Genomic DNA, 26,998 nt, shown 5'->3' with positions numbered 1-26,998 from the left:
AAAAGAAAAAAAAAAAAAAAAACAGAAAATTAACAAGACTTTATTTATTACAGAGAATACTTTGGGATTTAAAGTGATCAACTGAGTAGCAGTTTCTGTTTTTTATTTACTCATCACAGATAATCTAGCAGTAATCATTAATTTATTTTACTGAAATAGCCTAAAAGAAGAATCAAGAAAATGAAAAAGGCAAAGTTCTGTTGGAAACACTAATTTTCTTAAGACAATACTTTCCACTAAACTCTGCAAATAGTTTGAAATAACTTTTAAAAAGCATAAATGCAATTAGTATTAAAATGAGCTTCAATTCCCATAAGAGTGCTTAGTTTTTAAGCCTTTCTTTGGTATTAAGAGAAGTATAAAAATACGAAACAACAAATTCACAGCACTTAAATTTGAGGAGGTCATATTGTCACACTGAGGCTTTATAGTGCTTATCTGCAAATAAAATTTGAGTCTACTAGACAATTAAAATGTGTTAATATACAAGAATTTACCAAATTAGATGTTCAATCCTTACTTTACTTAACAGACAATGCACAATAATTAAACAGTCTAATAAAAAATGTTAAATCAGCACTGGATTTACCTGTAGTGTTTCTCTGCTAACATATGCAATTTGCAGTTCTGACAGAGGTCCTGTTACTATAAGAGAAGAAAATTTATATTAATGAAATTAGTCAAAGCATGTTTTTCAGTAAATGGCAAAGTTTTTACAAGTTCCACTAAGCAGTAGCCTTAATACACCTAAAAAACTGTACTAAAACATAAGCTCCATCAGGGCAACATTTTTTAAACCTGGTTTCTTCAGTGTTGTATCTCCAGTGTTCAGAACGGTGCCTGGCAGGGGAAAGCTGCAAACAAATGTTGTGGAATGAATAAAAGACTGAAATACTCTCTGAAATTAATTATATTTTCATGTTTGTACCTTGCTGATCAATATTACCTCTTAAATGTTAAAAGAAATAAATCATGGCCTAGAGGTTTAGCTAGTTTCTTTTTTAATGTTTATTTATCTTGAGAGAGGAGAGTGTGCACACATAAGCTGGGAAGAAGCGGAGAGAGAGGGAGACAGAGAGTCCCTATCTATGCTGACAGCACATTAATATATGATCATAAACATATATATAAACATAATGTATGTTCATAAAGATGCAATCAATAGACAAGTTTGGAAAGTAAAGGTCTCTTCCTTACCCAAACTATTACTCAATAATACTCAATAATTACTCAATATCAATAGTTTGGCCTAAGGTCTACCAGACAATCTTATAAAGAGACATTTTAAATAATGTATGTTATGCATCTCACACAAGATTATGAACGGAATCATGTTACATATACAATTCTGAAACCTGCCCTTTTCACTTACCACAGACACCTTTCCATATCAATACATGTAACTTAAATCATATTATTTAAATAATATTTCTCTGTGTGCATCTATCCACTACTGAAGACATTTAAGTAGTTTTCTCTTTTTCACTACTAAATCACTTTAGAATAAAGAAATACATTAGATGGGAGAGACTATTCTAAGAATGGAACTAAATTCCAGTGGTGGAATCTTTTTCTAGATCGTAATCCCATATTTACCCAAACTTAACAACTTTGTAAAAATGTTTACTTTGGAGTACTTGTGGTATTTCACAATTGTGGAAGAGAGAAATGTATTTCACTTAGATTCTACTGGAGCGCCTGGGTTAAGCATATGACTCTTGATTTGGCTCAGGTCATGATCTCACAGTTTGTGAGGTCAAGCCCCTGTGTTGGCCTCTGTGCTGATAGTGCAAAGCCTGCTTAGGATTCTCTCTCTCCCTTACTGCCCTTCTCCCTCTTGTGCTCTCTTTCTCTCTCAAAATGAATGGATAAACACACACACACAAAAAGTTTCCATTGAGGACAAGTCTGGGTCTGAGTGTCTGAAGACAAGCCATCCATATAACTAATTCTAATGGTTTGTAAGCCTACTCTCATTCAGTAAGATGGGCATCCTTTAGATTTGTTTCCACAGTATGGCAAACAATCTGAATACCCTGAAAATAACACCTACAAATGACAGAAAAGAGTATTTTAAATAATCTTTTAAATGCCTAGCTAAGTTTGTTAACAGTAAGAGACTTTCCCAGGAACCAAAAACAAAGAGGAAATGAAAATCAGAATGGTAAAAATGTGAAATATTCTAGCCGTCTCTAAGGGAAAGGCCAATCTTGGTAAGCTGGGGCGTTGATTTTATCCCCTACAGGAACACAGAAGAAAAGGCCATAGGTCTGTAGAGGCAGAGTTAAAACAAATATCCCCACATAACCAGAACCCTCGAAGGACTACATCCTCATTTTAAAAGGGTAGCCAAGCACAAGGAGAAGACTCAGGATTTTGTGCCATGGCCTGGGATCTGGATAGGGGAAAATATCTTCTCCTGATGCTGTCACCATAGGCTTCTTGGTTATTCACGTTCAGGGTTCAGATACACTGGATACACTGACGTCTTGGGGTCACAGGAAAAAACCCACTGTGGAAGGATACACTCTCAAAAGCCACGTATAATTCCCACTGACGATGATCTCAGAACTCAAAATTATTAAATAAATGAGAAAGCAATTCGCCATAACTGACATGAAAAACTGTGGAAAATTGTTAACAATATTAAACAGAAATGAAAATGCTCAATAAATAGAGGAGAAAATGCATTATGCTGGAACAATAAAAGGTTCTAATGTTAGTTCTTCAAAGAAAAAGTAAACAAATGGAGAGGAAAAAACTCATGAAAAAATGTAAATTCAAAATGTATCCCCCCACACACACCTGTGGTGGTTTAAAATATGTCCAAGAATTCTTTGATATTTCCCCCTCAAGAGTTGGAACTTAGTTCCCTTCCTGAGTATGGGCTGGACAGAAACGACTTGCTTCTGAAGAACAAAATATGGCAGAAGGGCCAGCATATGACTTCTGCCACTCCATCATAAAAGGCTGTGTGGCCTCCTCTTGCTCTCTGGAATCACTTGCTCTGGGGCGGGGGTGGGGTGGGGAGGGGGGTAGCCAGCCACCATATTGTGAAGACACTCAAGCTGTCCCATGGCTAGATCCACAGAGCAAAAAATTGAGACCTGCCAACAGCCATCAAGGAACTGAAGCTTTCTGTCAACAACCACATTAAGTGAAACCACTTGACAGTAAATTCTCCAGCCCTGGTCAAGCCTGGATAACTGCAGTCCCAGCTAACAGCAACGCTGCAGCTTTATGAGAGAATCTGAGCTGGACTCGCCCAATTAAGCCATTCTTGAATTCCTGACCCTCAGAAACTGTGACACAATATTTGCTGTTTTAAGCTGCCAAATTTGGGGATCATTTGTTATACAGCAATAGACAACTAATACAGTTCTCTCTTTTAAGATTTAAATTTAAAAAGTCATATAGAGTGATGGAATTAAGAGCCGTAAAACAAAATATAAAAATTGGTTTAATGATACTTTAGAAAGCCAAAATAAAAGAGGGAAAAAAGCAGGCTTTACCCAAAAAAGGGCAAGTTCTTTACAAATTTTGCAAGACAGATCAAAATATGGTTTGTAGATACCTATAAAAAAAGCAAAACCCCACAAGCATTAGGGTTATTAGAAAAGAAGAACTTTCTCTTTTACTAGATAAGGTAACCCAAGTTATTACACTACTCCCACAGAAGGACAATGTGATAAAAGAGAGAGGAGAGAAGAGAAAGAGAAATACAGGTTTATGTCTTATGTGGCCGTGTAAGCAGAGAGCGCTGCAGACTACTCAAAGAGGAGTACACACATCTCCACGAGGAGGTCATTTGGTAGAAGTCAGGGTGCAGTCAAGAGTGAACAGAGAGACAGGGTCTGGGGTTCTTTGTATAACCATGTAAATCCCTCGCATGTACATTTGAGAATACTCAGGGCATTGCAAATGATCATTTCTCCCATTGACCCAGTTGCTGATCAGTTTAAATGAATCAATATTAACAAATCCATATTACTTTGTTACTTCCAACGTTTGGCTGAAATGGAAATGACAACAATCACGACAAAACTATTTCCGTAACTAAACTGGTCCTCTTACTTCTTCCTGAAGAAAGCAGAAACAGATGCCTAAGACCATGCATACATATTATCTGGTGGAACTACTTGACAATTTGAGAAAGGCTTAAGAAAGGGACGCTTAAAACTAAGGTCATAAAAGAATGAATGAAAAATTACAAGAGAATAAGACACAAATATAAAATGAAGGGAGGGGCGCCCGGCCGGCTCAGTAGGTTGAGCGTCTAACTTCAGCTCAGGTCATGATCTCACGGTTCCCAAGTTCGAGCCCGGTGTCGGGCTCTGTGCTGACAGCTCAGAGCCTGGAGCCTGCTTTAGATTCCGTGTCTCCCTTCCTCTCTGCCCCTCCCCTGCTCATATTCTGTCTCTCAAAAATAAATAAAACGTTAAAAAATTTTTGTAAATGAAGGAGACTTGAAATAGAACGAAGTAATTTCTAGAAATGAAAAATACAGTCACCAAAAATTAAAACCTTATGCATGTACTAATCACAGCTGTAAAATCCATATACTACAGGAGGGTTATGAGTATCCTCAGTGCTCTACTGAAGGATTAAACAGTGCAAAATACAAGGCTGAGTTTAAGAGACACAGAGAAGATTTAATGTATATCTAATTGAAATTTTAAAGGAGAGATCAGAGAGACTGAGGTAGAAAAGACTTTTGAAGAGAGAATTACTGATAATTGTCCAGGCTTGATGAATAAGTGAAATCCTCTGAGGTAAGCACTTTAAGACCTATGCAAAAAAAGGAAATGTAAATCCATATTTAGATACTAAAAACACCATAAATTAAGAGAAAAAAAATCTTAAAACCAATTAGAAAAAGGTTGCCTGAAAAAGATCAATGTATAGTGACAGAAGAAGATACTATAGAAAAACTTTATAGTTTTTCTAGCTTTTATAAGCTAGAAGACAATGCTGACAGCAAATATCTGTCTATGCCTCTTACACGACAAGTGAAGGGTGAGGGTCAAACACTGAGAGTTCAACCACTAGAAGACCTAGTACAGAACTTTAGGATGAAGGAAATTAAATGAGTAAGTATGAGAAAAAATAGACAAATTAGTCCAAATTAAGACAACAAAAAGGGAAATAGCTTTGTGACTTCGGAAGAAATCACAAGCTTCCAGAAATACTGTGTGTTCTACAATGCAAAATAATGCCACATACATCTCACTTTTCACTGAATCTTTGAAATCAAAATGTCATTAATAATAAAGTTTCTCACATATAAAGAACAGTTGTACTTAATACAAAATATACTCAGAAAAGAAAGAACTTTTCATAAAGCAGAAATGTTCTCATGTTCTTCCATCTGGCTTTCAAGTCTTTCCGTATCTGACCCCATCCCCCAAATACACCCCCCACACCAATAAGAGTGATGTTACCTGTCACACCTTCACATCGCCGTACTGCTGTTTCACCTCTTAGAATGTACTTGCACCTCTTCTTTCTACCCAAAGTTTATGCATCAATTGAAAACCCATTTTCCTCATTAAGCCTTCAAAAACAATTCCAGAAAATCTATCATTTCCTTTTTCCTATTCCAACTGTAGTTAGCAGTACTTTAAAATACTATTACGTCAATCTTTATGGTAAAAGTAAAATCTATACCAAGAAGATACAGTAAAGTGAAGTGAGATGGAGACAGTAAAATTCCTACCCAAATAGTCTTTTAACATCTGTTTTATTACAATCAGCCTTCAAAATTACTTAAGAGGCCCTAACGGGAAAATCTGAGCCAAAATCCCATATAAAGAAAAATGCAAACCTTTTCCAAAATATTTTCTCATAAAATTGGCATCTGACTTATTAAGACATTACTTTACATTAATCTTTAAAAAGCACATCTCTAGTAAAAGAATAAACTCTGCAGCTTGTGACAATAACCCATTAACAGAAACAGAACAGGACAGGGAGAGAAAGAAAAGACAGTAAACGCTGTTATTTTACTTTACAAGTCTTTCTTACATACTCCACTGAAATCTCAATAAAAAAGTTTTAATAATTTTTAAACATTTTTATTAATGTTTATTTATTTCTGAGAGACAGAGACAGAATGTGAATGCGGGAGGTGCAGAGAGAGAGAGGGAGACACAGAATCCAAAGGAGGCTCCAGGCTCTGAGCTGTTAGCACAAAGCCTGACATGGGGCTCGAACTCACCAACAGTGAGATCATGACCTGAGCTGAAGTCGGACGCTTAACCAACCGAGCCACGAAGGCACCCCAAAAAGTTTTAATAATTTTTAATACCCCAGAATCTAGTATTTTTAAAAAGTAAACAATTTAATTGATGCTTCTTGAATACACAAGAGCAAATCAATGATCTTTGTATTAATACCACGCGTGTATTAACTAGATATTCTTTTGGCTTAGCGTTAACCATCAAGGCCTTTTTTATGTTTTTTTACAAGCTTGAGTTTGAAATTTTGTTTATTTATTTTGAGAGAGAGAGCGAGAGAGAGAGAGATAGCATGAGCAGGGGAGTGGCTGAGCGAGGGAGAGAGAGCATTCCAAGCAGGCTCCACACTGTCAGTGCAGAGCCCCATGCAGGGCTCGATCCCACGAACTATGAGATCATGGCCTGAGCCGAAATCCAGAGTCGGATACTTAACCAACTGAACCACCCAGGCCCCCTGAAACTATATATAATATGTCTTCTTTAGAAATAGCAACGAATTCAACTGCATATAATTTTGTAACTTATAAAGCAAATGCTCCTTTCATCCATATATATCTTACATTCTTTTACATATCTAAATACTAATAAAACATTAGTTTTCTCTCCTGAAAACATTAATGCTTTAATATAATAACTATATTTTAAGAAACTCTACTTAATCTCTATAAAACATAACTTTTGTCTTACCATGATAAATATCCTGTAAAGAACCACCTCCACAAAACTCCATGCATATCCAAAGTTTATCTCGCCTATAAAGAGAATATAAACATGTATCACATTTTCATGATGAAAATGATTGAGGTAACAAGTATTTTAAGGTTGTATGCTATAACCTTGAAAAACCACATAAATTCAACGTGCTAAGAAAAAAAGCTAGTTAATCTCTGTGAGTAAAAGAATTAATGTAATGTGTTGTTATAACTCAATCCAAGGTTTTAACCCTTAAAATAGACCATTTGTAGGATATAAAAATGTCAGACACATCCAAACGAAATTCCCTCTAGTTAAAAACTTTCCCTCCCCCTCCCAGTTTACCTACCTACCCCAAGACAGTATTATAGAAGTTAAATGTTAATTAAAATGTTCAGACCAAAAACTATGTAGAAGATTCATCACAGAATGGCAATACATCTCAAAGCATATCACATTAATAGTGCTATCATCAACAAAACAGACAAAATGCAAATTTTACCATCACATCTAGTAAACAAAGGTCTTTCCAAAACAATCTGTTAAAATTTATCACTTACCTGTCTTTACATAGCATTTCCCTCTCACACTCAATTAAGATATCATAATCACAGTCACAAGAGAAATAATTAGCAAAGATTTAATAGCTTATTCCTTGTTCAATCATTCACAACTTCATCTCAAAATGTACCAGGAAATATACTATTCTCAGGGGGCAGAGATGGAATAGAAAGTCTCTGAACCCAGCAAGCTCAGTTGAACACAGAAGATTCTACTTTAACATGTCTGTCTCTCTCCCCACTGCATTCACAGTGCTTAGAAGAGCCAGCAAATGAGTATTTCATAAATGAATGAATACAAGAGTGACTGAAAAAAATAAACAAATTGATTAGATCAAGAGTCAGCAACTCTGGCCAGTGGGCCGAATCTAGCCTACTGTCTGATTTGTACAGCCCAGGAACTAAGAATGGTTTATGTGTATACACACACATCTATATGTATGTATATGAATATATGTGTGTATATATATGTGCGTGTTTTAATTTAAATTCAAGTTAGTTAACATACAGCACAGTCTTAGCTTCAGGAGTAGAAACCAGTGATTCATCTCTTACATATGACAGACACCCAGTACTCATCCCAACATATGCCCTCCTTAATGCCCATCACCCATTTAACCCATCCCCCACCCACCTCTCCTCCAGCAACCCTCAGTTTGTTCTCTGTATTTAAGAGTCTCCTATGGTTTGCCTCCCTCTCCGTTTTTATCTTATTTTTCCTCCCCTTCCCCTATGTTCATCTGTTAAGTTTCTCAAATTCCACATGAGTGAAATCATGTATTTGTCTTCCCATGACTTATTTCGCTTAGCATAATACACTCTACTTCCATCCATGCTGTTGCAAATGGCAAGATTTCATTTTTGATGGCCAATATTCCTGTGTGTGTGTGTGTGTGTGTGTGTGTGTGCGTGCGTGTACACACACACATCTTCTTTATCCATTCATCAGCCAATGGACATTTGGCCTCTTTCCATACTTTGGCTACTGTTGACAGCACTGCCATAAACATTGGGGTGCATGTGCTCCTTCAAATAGGCATTTTTGTAGCCTTTGGATAAATATCTATTGGTGCAATGCTGGGTCGTAGGGTAGTTCTACTTTTAATTTTTTGAGGAACCTCCACACTGTTTTCCAGAATGGCTGCACCAGTTTGCATTTCCACCAACAGTGCAAAAGGGTTTCCCTTTCTCCTCATCCTCGCCAACATCTGATGTTGCCTGAGTTGTTAATGTTAGCCATTCTGACAACTGTGAGGTGGTATCTCATTGTGATTTTGATTTGTATTTCCCTGCTGATGAGTGATGTTGAGCATCTTTTCATGTATCTGTTAGCCGCCTGGATGTCCTCTTTGGAAAAGTGTCAATTCCTGAATTTTGCCCATTTCCTCATTGGATTATTTGGTTTTTTGGGTGTTGAGTTTGCTAAGTTCTTTATAGATTTTGGATACTAACCCTTTATAGGATATGTCATTTGCAAATATCTTCTCCCATTCTGTTGGTTGCCTTTTAGTTTTGTTGGCTGTTTTCTATGCTGTGCAGAAGCTTTTTATCTTGATGAGGTCCCAATAGTTCATTTTTGCTTTTATTTCCCTTGCCTCTGGAGACATGTCAAGTAAGAAGTTGCTATGGCCGAAGTCAAAGAGGTTGCTGCCTGTTTTCTCCTGTAGGATTTTGATGGTTTCTTGTCTCACATTTAGGTCTTTCATCCATTTTGAATTAATTTTTGTGTTACGGGTAAGAAAGTGGTCTAGTTTTATTCTTCGGCATGTCGCTGTCCAGTTCTTTGAGTACCATTTGCTGAAGAGACTGTCTTTTTTCCATTGGATACTCTTTACTGCTTCGGTTTTTATATTTTTTAATGGTTGGGGGCAAAAATCAAAAGAAGAATTTTTCTTGACACATGACAATTATACAAAGTTCAAATTTTAGTGTCCACATAAAGTTTGATTGAAACACAATGACACTCACTTATGGCTACTTTTGTACTAAAGCAGCGTAATTGAGTAGCTGTGACAGAGAAACAGACAAAGCCTAAAATATCTACCATATGGTTCTTTGCAGAAAAGGTGTGCTGATCCCTGGATTAGACTGTAATTTGATTAAGTACACAATCCAGGCATGAATAACATTCTGTGAGAACCCAGAGGTAAGAATATCTAGGAAAGTCAAGGGAAATTTTAGGGAGGAGATATCATTTGTTGTGTCTTGAAGTTAAAGTAGGAATTCATCACCGAGAGACAGGGAAGGGGCCTGCTCAGAGAATGAAAATTTGAAAGAAAGACTATGGGTAATTTAATGTGAATCAAACGCAGACTACCTGAAGAGACAATGGCAGGAAAGGAAGCTAGAATAGGTGGGGTGACACTAAAACAATGCTTGGTTTATAAACTCCTCAGTTCAGTTACCTTCATCTGGATGGTCTCTACTTTGTCAGTGTCTTTTAAAATGTAGCATCCAGAATCAAGTACTATTCTAAGTGTTGCATAAAAAGTGGAGTTGCCGGGGCGCCTGGGTGGCTCAGCTGGTTGAGTGTCTGACTTCAGCTCAGGTCACAATCTCATGGTTCGTAGGTTTCAGCCCTGTGTTGGGCTCTGTGCTGACAGCTCAGAGCCTGGAGCCTGTTTCAGATTCTGTCTCCCCCTCTCTCTCTGCCCTGACCCCACCCGTGCTCTGTCTCTCTGTCTCTAAAATAAATAAACATTAAAAAAGTGGAGTTGTTATCATAGATCACACATGGTGGTGGTGAGAAATTAACCAGACCTACAAAGGAGAGTGGACTTGGTTGAGTACGATGCACCATGCAGCATGTAACAGGGAACACAAGGATCCGAGCATGAACATCAGTACACAGTGAAAAAAATACCATGATTTTAGAGGCAAAGCTGACATAGTGAGGACCGGAAGAAGAAATCTGAAGTCACTCTAGTATCTAAAATTCACAGGTGGTCCACAGACCAATGAAACTGAGGCATGACAGTGGATGGTAAAGTATGAGCTAGCTGCCCAGTGGTCTGGTTTTACTAATTCTCAGAACACATGCCCGGGGCTGGCAGATGGATGTCTTATCCAAAAGGATGAAGGCATTTATGGCTGGTGATTGCTACACAGGGAGAAGTCTAATTACCCTTGAGAATCAACAATTATCTCCTTTATTTGAACACTTATATTTCTATTAACTGGGCTAAAGGCTATCTTCAGGTTCTTAGCAACTGCTCTAAAACCTCTGATTTTCAGTTTGAAGTTAACTAAAGCCTCTGGATCTTTTTCATGTTAAAAAGGAGTCAGATGATTCTCCAGCTTCACATTTGTTTATCTGGTTCATTAAAACTATGCATAGGACTTTGTCCTTATTTGTTAAATCTCACATAAACAAAAGCTCTTTGTGGTACTCAGTAAGTTTTCAGAGTGTAAAATAAAAGGGGTTCTAATAGCAAAATGTTTGGGAACCACTGCTCTAAAATATTTTCACATCTGTCCTAAATGAATCTTTCATGTAAAATACTTGACACAAGCATTTACAGGACAAGTAGCAGGGGTTCTGACATATCTTAGAAAAACTGGGTGAATGGTTGTTCTGGGTCTGCTCAGAATAAAGTAACATGTAAACTGCTTAGAAAAGGGCCTAGAATATAAGCCCAATAAATGTAAGCAATTTCCTATTCCTTTTGTTATAATTCATCTTGTAGTCTATTTTTGTAAGTCACCTTAAGTTGCTCCTGGAACTCAGTGACGCTATAAACACATAAAATTGGCATTTTCTTTTTTAAGGGGGGAAAAAAAAGAGGGGCACCTGGGTGGCTCAGTTGGTTAAGCATCAGACTTCAGCTCAGGTCGTGATCTCATGGTTTGTGAGTCTGAGCCCCACATTGCGCTCTGTGCTGTCAGCTTGGAACCTGCTTCAGATCCTCTGTCCTCCCTCTCTGCCCCTCCCCTGCTCATACTCTCTCTCAAAATAAACATTTAAAAAAGAGAGAGAGATGGGACTGATGACTTCTTACTAAAGTCACGGTAATCACCACTTCTTTCTTATGAATGTTTACTAATTATCTGATTAATAATTTATTCTAGAGGTTTGCTGGGGCTGATGATGGACAACAAGGTTAACAATTTTCCAGAAATTTCCTTTTCCTTTCCTTTGCAAATTGGTCATTGCTGACCACTAATCTTTTGGTACCTCTTCTATCTGTCAAAAGACACTCACTGATAGTGGATAACAATCCCATCTGATAACTTTTCACTGTAATTAGATATGATTTTTATATAAGTCTCAAAGCTCAGATTCATTTAAAGTATCTAGTTGCTCTACAATTATCTCCTCATCTAACTCCTGCTTCAATCCCTTCTTCATAATGATTTTCCTACCCTCTCCAATTGGAAAACAATTCTCCTCGGTAGAGAAAAGGGACAAAAGAAATTAGTTCTCCACTTTCTTACATATTTCAGTATTACACCATCCTCTATTTGACGCTGGTCTATCCCCCTTCCCAATCCTGCTTAAAACAAATTTTCTAGTCATTCTACGTAAAATTACTTTCCAAACTTACAAAGGAAAATAAATAATGATTTAAAAACTATATATACTATATATATACTTTACAAGATGTCTAAAATATATTTAGTTAAGTCTGGTATTATCAGAAAGGTTGAATATTCAGAATCTTTTAGAAAAAGTACTTCCATCTGTTCCATGAATGCCCCTCTTGCGAAGACAAATCTGCATCTACTTTTTTGGTCATTTACCAAGCCATCTGCCTAATAGGAAAGAACCTGACTCACTTGGCCCATTTCATGCAGGCCAATAGATACTAAAATCTTTGTCCCTAGATATCTGAATTGAAACAATTAACCACCAAGGTAAATACTCAAGGTATCACTATAAATTTTCTTGTAATTCTTTTCTCTTATTCTGTAAAGTTTTCTTTCTGTAAGGAATAGAAAAATAAGTAAAGGGAGGGAAATTTTAATCTTCTAGTTCAATGTTTACTAGAGCATATATATAGGAATTAACATTCTAATAATTATTTCACTGAGCTAAAAATCTTACAATTTCTAAAACATACTTTAAAAAAAATTTTTTTTAATCTTTATTTTTGAGAGAGAGAGAGGGAGAGGGAAAGGGAAGTGAGGTACAGAACGGGAGCTGGGAAGGGAGAGAGAGAGAGAGAGAGAGAGAGAGAGAGACCCAGAATCTGAAGCAGGCTCCAGGCTCTGAGCTGTCAGCACAGAGCCCAAAGCAGGGCTTGAACTCACAAACTGCCAGATCATGACCTGAGCCGAAGATGGGTGCTTAAATGACTAGCCACCCAAGGCACCCCAATCTTCCCACACTTTGTAACACATCACTGACTTAAAACTGATTAAACTTTGTGGATTTATATATTTTGCCCAAATATAACATAATTGAAAAAGCAAAAGAAAATGTGAGCAAGATCACCAAGAATCCACAGCTCTAGAATGTCTGCTAGAAACTGGCATACCAAATCATTCTCCCTGGGATGGGACAGCTGGCCATGCCCCGATACTGCAGTCGGCTGATCCCTGTACTTAACTGTGGGTTATCCTGCTGAACAAAACATTTCCCAGTAACTACTCCAGTATATTCAGCAAAATAATTCAACTCCTAATCATAACTTTCAATGTGAAAAATAAAAAGTTTAATAAACTGCTAGTTGTTTAATATAGGATAACTTTATTTAATGTGAACTGAATTTAAAATATTTTGGTGCATTTTGAAACAGACAAAATTTATTGCATTCCAAAAAGTTATAGGTAATTCATCTATCTACTTCCCCTTTAACAATGAGGGGTAGTTTTGCATTCGGGGATACAAGCTGACCTATTTCTCTATAGTTATACCTAACAACCCCAGTTCAACCTACTAATTTCCAAAGAATGGGTGAGCAGACAGCAATCCTATGTGAAGTATGCTTCCCATAAAAAAAAAATCAATGTGCAGTGAAACCAGTTTTAGGAATGTCACATACTATAGTCTTCTCTTGGAAATTAACAATGCCACGGATATGTTAAAGGCTCTAAGAAATCATGCAGTGAGGCAGGGGTAGCTGGGAGAAGGGAAGGAGGAACAGGTGGAGAGAGGAGAAGGAAGAGACGGAAGAAAGGAAGAATGGGGATGGAGGAAGTTAGGAAGTGGAAAAAGGGTAGGAGGAAGAATGGGATTTTAAAAAAAGCAGAGGAGAGAGGGAAGAGGAAAAAGAAAGAAAACTTCTTTAATTTTGTTTAGTTCACTACTTCCCCAAATTATTTTTTCCATAGACCCCTTGTTTTCAAATCATGTACTAGCATCCCTCAGAACTAATGTTCCTAGAAAACACCCTAGCAATTCTGGTATAAGGAGGCATCTCATAAGAGAGTTCCACCAAATTTTCTTCCTAAAGCAGTGGTTCTCAATGGGGGTGATTTTGTCCCCAAAGGCATATTTGGCTTATCAAAGACATTTCGGGTTGTCCTAACTGGGAAGGTGTTACTGGCATCTAGTAGAGGCCAGGACATTGCTAACTACCCTAGCCAGCATGTGAAGTAACTGCTGTTACTACTAATCTGGTTGCACTTGAAGGAAACAAATGTTTGTATCAGTATAACTAGAAAACTAAAAACAAAATAGGAACATTAGTGGAAAACTGGTGAAATTAATAGCAAGTACCTTAGTTTGGCTAATAGTATGGTACCAATGTTGATTTCTTAGTTTTGAAGAATGTACCATGATTATGTAAGATGTTAGCAATAGGGAATACTGACAGAACTCTTCGTACTATCTTTGCAACTTTTATGTAAATCTAATACATTCCAAAATTAAAAGTTTCCTTTTTTTAAAAAAGAGGGTAGCTAGGTACAAATTAAAATGAACTTAACGATAATCTTTATTTCCATAGTGTGAACATTCAAAAAAGCATTTCCAGTTATTAAGTTCCCTCCCCAGTCACACCTCTAGCTCTAGAAAAAAATTTCTTCCAGTTTCGATATAACTCAAGGGACAAACATCTCCTTCCTGGGTTACGACATTCACACTGTAATAAAATGAACATCCTCACTGTCTCAATCCCCCACACACCAGGTCCATCCGCCACACATACACTACTCTGTACTCTGTGTTCAAACCTTTAACAAGTATGCTCAATACCTACAGGTCCTAATTAAGGGATAAAAGATGCCTTTGTTTGCCAAATCTCCATGGCCTTACCTACTGCAACTACACACTTACCCTTTAAGCTCTAGTATGAAACTATTAGTTGCCTCCTGAGTAGTTCATGGTATTTTCACGCATGCACTTCCTTTGCCAGAAGTTATAATTTTCTCCACACATTAGATGCTACAGTAAATGCCTACTAACACTTTAACACCCAACATTTAGGAATCATATCATTCACACAGCTTTCTCTGATTCCCTTACTCTGACAAAATCAGATTTTCTACCGTCTTTACACTTTGCGTCTTATGTGGAAATTATTATTGTACCTAGCATACTATGTTGCAATTATTTGCTCATGAGTATTTCTTCTATTAGATTATAAACTCCTTAAAGGCAAGGATTATGTTTTATCTGTCTTTACATATCTAGAACCCAATACAGCACTCTATACATCCAAAGAAATGTAAAAACACTTTGTTAATGGTGGTGATTTACAAATATGTTATTATTATGTGATAAATTATGCTCATTGAAACTAGTATTCTTGATTTCAAAGGTTTAAAATCTCTGATCCAAATTAGTATTTTTTACTGTATGGATCTAATCTATTGGCTTATTTTTTTTTTTAATTTTTTTTTCAACGTTTTTTATTTATTTTTGGGACAGAGAGAGACAGAGCATGAACGGGGGAGGGGCAGAGAGAGAGGGAGACACAGAATCGGAAACAGGCTCCAGGCTCCGAGCCATCAGCCCAGAGCCTGACGCGGGGCTCGAACTCACGGACCGCGAGATCGTGACCTGAGCTGAAGTCGGACGCTTAACCGACTGCGCCACCCAGGCGCCCCAACTATTGGCTTATTTTTTGAGGAGCATTTGCTGTTTTTCAACCTCAACTTTAAGAGTTTAAACTGGAGAGAAGTATCTCAATTTTTTAAATATATTATGAAAGGATATGCTGGGCTAGGAATGCTTAGAAGGAACCTAAAGAGTCATTATTTACTTAAAAGAAGCAATAGTTAAGCTCTACTAGGATTAAAGAATAGGTCCATGATTACTTAACTCTGTTGTTTTAGGAACACACACAAATATACAAATAAAAATCTACACCAAATCAGGACTATTTACTTTTTTAAACTTCAGAGAGAAGTTTTGTCCATCCAGTTCTCATTGTACAGTATATGTACTTAAGTACTTAATAAACATAGACTTTTAATGATATTGAAGAGAGGAACAGAGAATGTCCTATTAAGAATAACATAAGATACTCTGTTTTTTAGCAGCTCCGTTTCTGTATTTCTTCAGGAAATGAGGATGGCTACCCTGTTACAAAACAGGCTTCTGAACTTAATTACATGCTGGTCATCTATTCAGTAAATTCATAGGATAAGGCTGATTCCCTGAAGGGGAAATTTACTAATGGTAAAACACATTAGCTCAATTTCCTCATTATTTTGGTCTAAATTTGTTGTAATAGGCTATAATGGCAATAAAATACAAGGAAGAAAGTTGCTAAGAACAGTACGCATTTTAGGGGGTTTGTATCAAGTTTTAAAAAATAAGCTCCCTGCCTTTTGTAAAATCATTCAATAATGAGAAGAAATCCAAGAAACCATGTTCCCTTTAAGACTAAATCTGGCCTTCCTAGGCTGAGTACTATAGAATACCAAAAAGATAGCCAACCAGGTACCTGTACATACCTGGTATCTGGTTTAAGTCCACCACCAACAATGAGTAGTTGGTGACCTAACGAAGTCACTGATCCAGCACCCCACTTCCTCATCAGTAAAAAGAGTGGGACTAGTGACAAGATCTCTTAGTCCCTTCCAGCTCTAACATCCTGCAAGTCTAATCATTAGTATTTCACACTCCAAATTTGACTGAGTCTGGACTTTAATTAGGGAAGAAGGGAAAAATCTCTATAGAAAAAAAGAGGCAGAGAAAGAGAAGATTAATTGCTGTTCTATGTTATACTACATTTGCTTTTCTATCACTTTCATCAGCTATGCCAGCTACAGAATAAAATCATCTACTTAAACCAGAGTTTCTTATATTAGATCATACAACTCTACTAACACAGGTAGCTCTACTGAAAAAAACGACTCTAATGTTGTCTGTTTTACTTTGGTTTTGGGGCAAGTTTGCTCTTTGTATTCTTATATTTGGATGCAAAGAACCCCTTTAAAAATTTCATCTAGCTATACACAAAACATGAGCCTGGGTGGCTCAGTCAGTTAAGCGTCCAACTCTTGATTTGGGCTCAGGCCATTATCTCACTGTTCCGGAGATAGAGCCCTGGGTCTCTGCACGGACAGCATGGACCCTACTTGGGATTCTCTCTCTCTGACCACCCCCACCCCCCACACTCTCTCTCGAAATAAATAAATAAAATTAAAAAAGAAAAGATATTCAACATATAGTCAGAATACACATTTCCTAAAATTTTAAAGTAAATACAATTTTTGTTAAGCATAATCTAACTGGCTCTCTCCTGTACGTCTAAAAGTGAAGGTTAATGGACATGTTACTAAAGAGTTGCACTATTTTGCTGCAAGCCAAAGCCAAGATTTATAAACAAAACCGGATACAAACTCGTAAGTAATTCACCTTTTGGGGGTAACAAGAACAAATGTTTTGCTGCCTAACCTGTGTGGGAAGACTCTTGCCTAAGTAACACAGTCAAATGTCCAGTTTAGTGTTAGGATTTTTGGGGGGCAATGGGAGGGACCTGAGGGAGTGGGGGTGGAAGTTTATTTGGTCAGCTCTTTTGGCAAGGAGGCAAAAGGGCTAAGTCAAAAGTCATGTGATCTATGAACACAATATTACAGAAAGAACGTAGAACCTTACTGTCAATAACTTGAAATTGGACTGTAAACTAATTACTTGATGTTGAACTCTCTCAAGCATCTTATTTGTAAAATGGAAATAGTATCTACCATAGAGAAATACTGGTAACAGTGTTGCTGAAAAGATCAAATGAGGCACTAACATGATAACACTTAAAAATAGTTAAGAAATAGTAATAGTAACAGCAGCAATAGTAGTAGTTAATAGGAGTTAATGTTTATGGAGCATTTATTTTATTTTAATCACTGTTGGAAACACTACATGTGTTTACTCATTATCCTTGTAGCTATCACATCTTGTATCTATTATTATTATTCCTATTTTATAGATGAGGAAATGGAGGCTCAGAGTAGTTAAGTAATTTGCTGTGAGGCACACAGTTAATAAATGATGGAGTCAGGACTCAACCAATCCAAACGATCTCACTCCAGAACTCTTAACCACCAAAGATGCTATTGTCTTGATGGCAGAAAGACCAAGGTGCCATATAAATGGATGGGGCTATCCCAGAATAATAGGTTAGCCTTTGAATGGTCCCATAGTTCCTGACGACTCAGACCATGTTTGAGAAAAACTCTTAGACCAAAGACCTGTTTGCCCTTGGGGGGAAAAGTATTTTGTGATGCTTCTCCCAATTGAGTATAAGTAGGTCATTTTGTTAGGAGCAACAACAGTAATAAAACGAATTGTCCTGAAGTGATGATTTTAACGTATTAGCAGCAATCAATTATTTTTATCACAAACTTAACTGAGTTTTAAGAGATTGTTTCTTTGACCTGATACAGTAATTGTCTGTGTTGGGTCTGTCCATAAAATAAAAACTGAACCAGAAATTGTGTTAGGTATTATTTGAACCACTTACCATTAAAGTGGTTTTAAATTGGCTGTTATAGAACTCATTCAAAATATATAATAGTCATTGACCTGGTCGTAGTATCTGTCCCTACATAAACTAACGTCTCCACTAAACCTACTCTTCAACCTTAATGAAGATGGGGCAATCAAAACTGTTCAAGAGTGGTTAGAATCAAGAAGAGCTGGTTTGGTTGGCTTTTCGCAAGCTGGAAAGAGGGGGCAGAACTGCCCTGTCTTTTCCATATGCTGTGCCTACATCAAGAGAGAAGTGTTTTTTTTAATACCTGGGTCATATGACAATGGAAGCTGGGATAAGCTACTTCCTTATATATCCCACAGTACATCCACCAGAATAAAACATTAAGGGTTTTTTAATACATAAGGAAGAGAACATTCGTCAATCCTCCTTTTGGAAGGAACCTTAAAAACAAGTCAGTCACAGAGTTCAGCTCACAACTGCACAGAGAAGTAAATGGAAAAACAGTATTTGACCTTGAGGTCAACCCCTATGGACTATGACCTGGGGAACCCAGCGTGGTCCTGCCAGACCAAAGCAAGAGACTGCAATTCACAGTGTAAGTTTACTTTACAACCTGGGAAAATAAGAAGTTAGTGAAATAATTATAGTTCCTAGTCCTTTGGACAAAATGAAGGGAAGGGATGATGCAATACCCTGAGCTAGAAGCATAAAAGAAAGAAAAAGTTTCTAATAAAAACCTAGCAGTTAGAGATGCTCCTGACTTTCTAAATATACCCAAGTCTGTGAGTAAGGGGCAACAGAATGGCATATTTAGATCTCTGGTCTACCACGCAAAGATTAACCATAAAAGTTCATTTTTACTTGCAAGTTTCTTCACTGAAACCACATCCAGAATTCCCAAGAGTACAAGAGACAAATCAGACTATGATATTGATTACAGAATGAACATAAACAGGTCAGAAATAAAAATTTCATTCACACAAAAATATCCTATCTTCAAAGCATGAAGAAAACTACAAAGCATGCTATTAGAGCTAACTTTATTTTGTTAAATGTATTAGGTGATGGGAAACAAAAATGTACCTGAGATAGCTTCCAAAATAAGCAACAATATTTGGGTGTTTACAGTCTTTCATCATAATAATTTCTTGCTGTACAACTGCAAAATCTTCTCCTAGAATAAAAAACAAGCATGTCGAATATTTAGTAGGTAAGTTTCAAAATGTCAATTTGTTTCAAAACATAATAATGTTACTGATGTTATATTTAATTACACTTTCAGTCTTTAGTTAACAAAAAGTACAGTGATTAAAAGTGTGAACTCAGGTCCCAGACTATCTAGATTCAAATACTAACTCTGTCCCTTACTAAGCTGTGTTAATTTGAGCAAGTTACTTGACCTGTGCCAATTTCTTCCTCTGCAAAATGGGGATAAAAATAGTAATAATTTGTCCTAAGACTGTTGGAAAAATTAAATGGGCTAATTTGCGTAAAATGCTTAGAATGGTGCCTGGTACAGAGTAAGTGCTATATAAACATTTGTTATTATTACTATTACACACTGGACATAATCATCATATAATTCACTAGAAAACATACACAGCTTTTTTCCTTTATTACCAAATAACATTTACTATAATGATAGCACAAGGAAGTAGTTCTTTTTAAGTTAGGGCAGGAACCCTTATGCACCAAGAGTGTCAAATATACCTCCACAGGCTCTTGGCTGAGAGAGCCACCCTCTAGCAGCACTGGGTTACCAGATGGCCCACATACACAGGCTTCTCCTATATTCAACTGCCTTGTTCCAGCCATATTCGGATGCAGAATGGAATTGTATTTAGCCTGGTCAGACTATTAGCAAATAATCTCCTTCTACTCCCTTCTTGCCCAAATTCTCCAAAATAAGATCTGGCAATCCTATAGCAGTGTTGCATGGTATGGCTCCTGAATGAACACTTGTGACAGAAAGAGAACTGCAGTGAATGCAAATGTGGTGAACCAGGGACCAGGTAGAAGGAACAAATGGTAGTCCTTACATCTACATGAAAGTAGCTTTGCACTACTTTGAGTTTTTAAAAGCTTTATATACTATGAACAGCCTCATTTTCAATGTATATTAGTGGCAAAGTAAGAAACAGATTCCCTAAATTACAGCTCAAACTGTAAGTATGAGGTCATTATGGCAAGCCCTGACATTTCTTGCCTTGGCAGTTTCCTACTGTAAACCTAATTGAGACTTGAAGTAGCCTAGCCATGAACCATTTGAACCCAATGTCAAAACCCACTCTACTGTCCCAGTTACAAGGGAAGAAATAAAAGACAAAAGGCAGTATGTCAGATTCTTAATTTCTGCAATGAAGTAAATACAAAATCAAAGATCTCCAAAGGGAGAACAGAAAACTTTTATGCTTCCAAATTTTCAGAAGAAAATCACTGAACTAGGATTCTCTTCTGACTTTATTCCCCATCAAGAATTCCTGATATTCATCATATTAAGAAAAATCCAATTTGCAACAATAAATTAAAAATCTAATTAGAAATAATAAAGCCAAATAAAACTAATACCAAATTTCGGGCACATATTAAATACTTTGAAAGTTCTAAATTTTGCTTTTTCACCTGCCTCTCAATTACGCATTTCCCCAAAGCAGTGAAGGGCTTACACGAGATCAAAGTTGATCTAGTTTGATGGTCAGAGGATAACAGCTGTTGTTCTGGTGGTAGTCATTCTACAACCTCAAAGGGAGATAGCTTTAGAATAAAGTTGATCTGTAGAAAGCATTGAGGAGAAACAGGAAAACAGGGGAAGGAAGAAGGCTTGCCTGAGCCACCGCAGCTAGCCTCATCTGACTCTGTAAGCTTCAGATATACCTGCACGTGATCAATAAATTCCCTGTTTGTATTGTTTAAGCTACCCTGAGTTGTGGTTTCTGTTACTCACAACTGTATCACATCTTCTATGGTGATCTTTGCACATATCATAGCCCTTATGACACTGCATCAGTGCATGTCTACGTTCTCACTAGAATATCACATCCTCTGGAACAAGATTATGTCTTAGTCATCTTTGTATCCATAGCAACTAATATGTGATCAATAGAACTGTTGCCTGAATGAATCTGTAATACCACATAATTCCTCTACAAGCTGACACTAAATCAAGAATGCTGCTTTTGGTTTAATTTCAACCAGTTATTACCATGTTTTATATAATTAATTGCTTATTTGCTACTCTCGTATTTTACAAAAACCTGTGAATGGCTTTAAGTCTTCAACTACCCTCTTTCCCAGAAACTGGTGTTAACCCAAAATGCTTCCTTTTTTCTTATCAAGTCATTTCTATGTGCTTAGGAGAATGGCTGAGTTAAATTCAACATTTTGGGGGGGGGGGAGTAAAAAAAAATGCACAATTCGATTTTTAAAGGTAACTGAAAAAGGGTGATTTGGGTAGGAAAAAAAAGAAAACAGAGTTTAATGCAGCAGTAATCCAAAGAAGCCTTACAGTAGATTTAAAGCGCTTTCATCAAAGCTCCAGAGAACTATATTTCAAATAATAAATTAACAGGCACCCCCATCCCAAATCCTAGCACACTTAATTGGATACTGTAGACTGGGATGGTTATACCAGACAATTTCTACAGATTCTTTCCAATTCTGAGAGTCTAGGATTTTATGTAAAATTTTTAGACACTGAAGTAAGGAATATATTTTCCAAAAAATGGCAGAGAAAGAAAAGACAAGGAAAAGGGAAAAGGGAAAAGGGAGAAGGGAGAAGGGAGAAGGGAGAAGGGAGAAGGGAGAAGGGAGAAGGGAGAAGGGAGAAGGGAGAAGGGAGAAGGGAGAAGAAAAGAAAAGAAAAGAAAAGAAAAGAAAAGAAAAGAAAAGAAAAGAAAAGAAAAGAAAAAAAAAGGAAAGAAAAGAAAAGAAAACCATAACAGAAAAACAGGCAAACCTGTAAGTAGACCGGATCATGAATAAACAGGCAGAAAAACAGAAACTAAGACATGAAAATTTCTCTACATAAACATGACGCACAGTGTGTTCAATAAATGTTAACTATTTGCAGGAGGCTGAATAATGGCCCTAGAAGGGTTCTAATCCCTAAAACTTGTCAATATGACCGTATACGGCAAAAGGGTTTTTACAAGTGTGATGAAATTAAGGATCTTGAGATGGGGAAATTACCCTGAATTCTCTGGATCATCTAAATGGAATCACAAGTGTCCTTGTAAGAGGGAAGAAGAGGGAGACTTGACTATAAGAAGGCCAAGAAGCAAGTTGCTATGGTTTGAAGATGAAGGAAGAGGCCAAGAATTAAGGAGTGCAAGGAATATGGCTCTAGAAGCTGGAAAAGGCAAGCAAAGAGATTCTCCCTTAAGGTCTCCAGAGAGAGTGCAGCCCTGTTGACACTTGGCTCTTGACCCAGTGAAACACACTCTGGATTTCAGAATTCCAGAACTCTAAGAGAAAAAGGTGTGCTTTAAGGTGTGCTTTTCAAGCCGTCAATTTGGTAGTAAGTTGTTACAGCAGCCACAGGAAATTAACACATTATTACTATCAACATTATTACTGTGGCAGAGCTGGCTAGCCATTCTCAATCTGTGTACTCCTTCCGCAGTGTAGAAGTTACTGGTGAGAGACAATCATCTAGTCAAAGATGACACTTCCTTCACAGTGAACACTGATGCGCCTAAGGACTAGTTCTTGCCAATGGAAACTGAGCAAAAGTAATGTGTCCTTGTTGCACGATTTATTTCCCTATCAGCAAACTACATGACACTGTGAGGCCCCAGGAATTGCAAGAAGTCTGGGTCCCTGAGTCACTAAAAGGAAGAAAGTCATCCAACAACTTGAACATCTGCACTGAACTATTACATAAACTTGATTATGTTAAGCCATTCATATGTTCTAGTTTAGTTATTACAGTAGTCAACATTATTCTAAGCTGATAGAATTATTACCATCCATTTATGAAAAACGTTGTCCAAACTGTAGTAGGTGCTTCACAAATGTTTTAGAGTTTTAACAAACTTTTTTTTTTTTTAACAAAAAAAGACTCAGTTCTTCCATTTAATAAAGAACAGATACAATGACAGATAACAATGAACCAGATTATAGACATTTCTATTTGGTATACAATGCTTTCCTGTAAACAGCTATATTTAGTCAGATGTGTGAGAACAAACAAGGAGACTTCAATGCCATGGAGGTGGGTCTTTCCCTGAAAACTACAAGAAAATACAGAATCCCTAATACCTCCTTGCCTTTTAGATACAAACTAACAATCACTGTATTTCCAAAATTTCATAAAATTCTTTACTTTTTCTTTGACAAAATAGTACTTAAGTCAAATATCCAACTAACTGCTTTTTTGGTATGCCTCGTTATTTTCACTAGTGTCAACTGTGTATGTTTTATAAAGTACATTAACACAAGCATTTTGAATTAATAAACTACTTACTTTTTTGTAAAACTGTAATAAGAATTCAGTAATATAATTATACAAATATTGTTGTTCAGATAAATATTGTGAAACTGTCAAAATGGAACTATTTCACTTAGCATAATACTCTCCAGTTCCATCCACATTGCTACAAATGGCCAGATTTCATTCTTTCTCATTGCCAAGTAGTATTCCATTGTATATATAAACCACATCTTCTTTATCCATTTGAGGGTTGATGGGGGGTGAGGGAAAGAGGAAAGTGGGTGATGGGCATTGAGGAGGGCACCTGCTGGGATGAGCAGTGGGTATTGTATGGAAACCAATTTGACAATAAGTTATATTAAAAATAAATAAAATAAAATAAAATAAAATAAAATAAATAAATGCAAAAAAATAAAACATGGAAAAAATGGAACTATTGGTTAAGAGGTAGCAATGTCATTTGGTCTGTGTAACAGCTTATGGATCTAATTCCATCCAAGTCGTTATATGAAGGCAGTTGACATGTCCCTTCACACTAAACGGAAGCACAGTTTATCTGAAAATCAAACCAGGAAAATTTAAGGATTATCTTGCATTGGGAAGTGAACCAAGAGACAAGTATGTTCGTGTTTTCAAAGAACCAAGTCTTAGTCTATCTGTAAACTGTGTATTCTATTTCCCTAGTTCTGCCCCCTGTGAAGTAAACACAAGTTTACAAGGCATCCTCAATTTCCCTTGGTGTTCTTACTTTGTTTCCTGTATCCTATTTTGTTTCTTTGTTTTCTTATTTTCCTTCAGTCATCTTTATGTCTTTCTTCCAAGTGTTTGACATCTTCACAATCCTAATAAGTTGTGATGGTTTTCCAGAAATGTCTTGACAAGTGTCATTATAATAAAATAATTCTCTGCATTATCAACATTTAACACAGCAAGTTAGAATTTAAAATACTTTTAATTATCATTTTTTTAAGATTTCAAAAACAAGTTTTCTCAACTTGTTATAGATACGATTTACCTTCTAGTGTAGAACTCTGTAATGAGGTGTTTGTGTGTGTGTGTATATGTACATATACGCACATATATGTATATATATACATACATACACGTACATATATACATTTGTGAAATTATATATATATATCTTATATAGATATATATATCTTATATCTATATCTATATCTTATATATATATATAGACATAGATATAGATATATGTCTTTATATATATAGATATATATATTTATACATATCTATATCTATATCTATATCTAGATCTAGATCTAGATCTAGATATCTCGTTTGTAAAAATACCTAACACTTTACAGTTGGATAAAGATGAGTAGTTTTGTTTTTTTTTTTTTTTTTAAGGGGGAGAGGGGCAGAGAGAGAGAGGGAGAGAATCTTAAGCAGGCTCCATGCTCAGTCTGGAGCCCGATGTAGGTAGGGCTCAACCCCATGACCCTGTGATCATGACCTAAGCCCAAATCAACAGATGCTCAACTGACTGAGCCACCCAGGTGCCCCCAGTTATTCTCTTTAGATGGTGTTTCTTGAGAATACATTCAACAACCACCATACACTGAGCAGCAAATATGATACAAGTGAGAATGTGCTTAGAAACTATAGGTAGAGTTCCAGAAATGAGCAATACTTTCCTTGACTTTAAGAAACTTCCAGGGGACGTGAAATCTGTACTATAATAACTATAATAGTTTAAACTCAAACCTTAAGTAATTCCTTTATTTCTATAACATCAAATCTATACTTTGCTACTGGACTCACCATGTTTAGCACAGTGTCATAATTAGGGACATGTACTTTGGAATCAAAATACTGATTTATGAAACCTGATTTCACAGCTTTCTGGCTGTATGATCTTGGGCAAATTCATTCATATTCTTTTTCTGAATTCAGGTTCCTCATAAAATGGAGATAACAGTGTCTCCCTCTAATTCTCTTATTGGAAGGATTAGATGAAAGAATACTTCAATGCTTAGAACGAGGCTTCACAAATGTTCGTTACTATTATCTCCCAGTATGATTTGTTATTTGTAATTTTACATTATTTCTCCTACTATTCTCCCCCTTCACTCGGCTTCAGCCACACTGTCTCCCTTGCTTTTTTCCCTGAATAGCATAAATGAGCTCCTGACTCTCAGCCTTTACACCTTCTATTCAGACTACCTAAAGTGCTCTCTTAACCCAGACGGCTTGCTTCCTCACTTCTTTCAAGGCTCTACTCATCTGTTGCCTTCAAGGTGAGACCTTCTCTGATACCCCTATACAAAATAGCAACCCACAATCACAACTCTACAACTGCTCTTACAGTACATTACTGCCCTTAGTTTTCTCTGTAGCACTTGCCATATCTAACATACTATATGTCTACTTAGTCACTGTGTCTCCTAACACATAATAGGGGCACTGAATATGAATGATTCAATGAATTATTCTAGAAGTACTAAGAAACTGAAATCCACAACAGAAAAAAATAGGTGGATAAATAGTAAAAATACAAAATTATCATTATTAGTATATATGATATGTTCCCAGAAAGCAAGCAAATAAAAATCAACTGAAAAAACAACCAGAAACAATTTTTTAAAATGCTTAAATTAACAAATTAGAATACATCAAATCAAATTATATATCTAAGGATAAGCATCAAAATGTGTAGGCCATAAATAAAGTATTTTGGGAGATAAAAGATCTAAACAAATGGAAAGATGGGGTGCCTGGGTGGCTCGGTCAATTAAGCGTCTGACTCCTGATTTTGGCGCAGGCCATGATCTCGCGGTTCATGGGTTCAAGCCCTGTGTCAGGCTCAGCGTTGCCAGCCTGGAGCCTGCTTTGGATTCTCTATCTGCCCCCCCCTACCGGCCTCAAAATAAATAAACATTTTTAAAGAATGGAAAGACACTTCACTTTTGAAGAGAAGACTTTATTATAGTAAAGATGGCAACTGTCTCTTGAATTAATCCCTGAATTAATGTAATACACCAACCAAAATACCAACCAAATCTTTTTCTGAACATAAAAAAATTTAAAATTATATTCATCAGAAAAGAAAAACATGGGAGAACCATTTTGTAATTGGTATTACTTTAAAATAAGTAGCTCTTATTTAAGAATGGATATGTCCAGAAGAATTCTCACCTTTTTTTGATTCTTTGTCTACCCTGGATCATGTTAAATGTCTTCTGCCAGAGTGATAAGGAAAAGAAATAAAAAGCATCCAAATTGGAAAGGAAC

The 26,998-nt window shown here is 36.5% G+C and overlaps 1 protein-coding gene across 4 annotated transcripts in view; it reads right to left on the bottom strand.

The window, feature by feature from the left end:
• MAP4K3 (mitogen-activated protein kinase kinase kinase kinase 3) overlaps positions 1-26,998 on the bottom strand; it is a 204,703-nt gene that overhangs the window by 79,269 nt on the left and 98,436 nt on the right. For all 4 annotated transcript variants that reach the window (XR_006200872.1, XM_042933181.1, XM_042933182.1 and 1 more), the window contains exons 3-5: positions 19,399-19,489; positions 6,924-6,988; positions 590-645 (exon numbers count right to left, since the gene is read on the bottom strand). Coding sequence is in view for 3 of the 4 variants with exons in the window: in XM_042933181.1 (XP_042789115.1) it covers positions 590-645; positions 6,924-6,988; positions 19,399-19,489 (212 nt within the window). In the remaining variant the exon portion in view is untranslated. The remainder of the gene's footprint in view (positions 1-589; positions 646-6,923; positions 6,989-19,398; positions 19,490-26,998) is intronic.

This window comes from Panthera leo, chromosome A3, assembly GCF_018350215.1.
Source record: "Panthera leo isolate Ple1 chromosome A3, P.leo_Ple1_pat1.1, whole genome shotgun sequence".
Taxonomy (NCBI): Eukaryota; Metazoa; Chordata; class Mammalia; order Carnivora; family Felidae; genus Panthera; species Panthera leo.
This window is presented reverse-complemented; position numbering and strand designations above follow the sequence as displayed.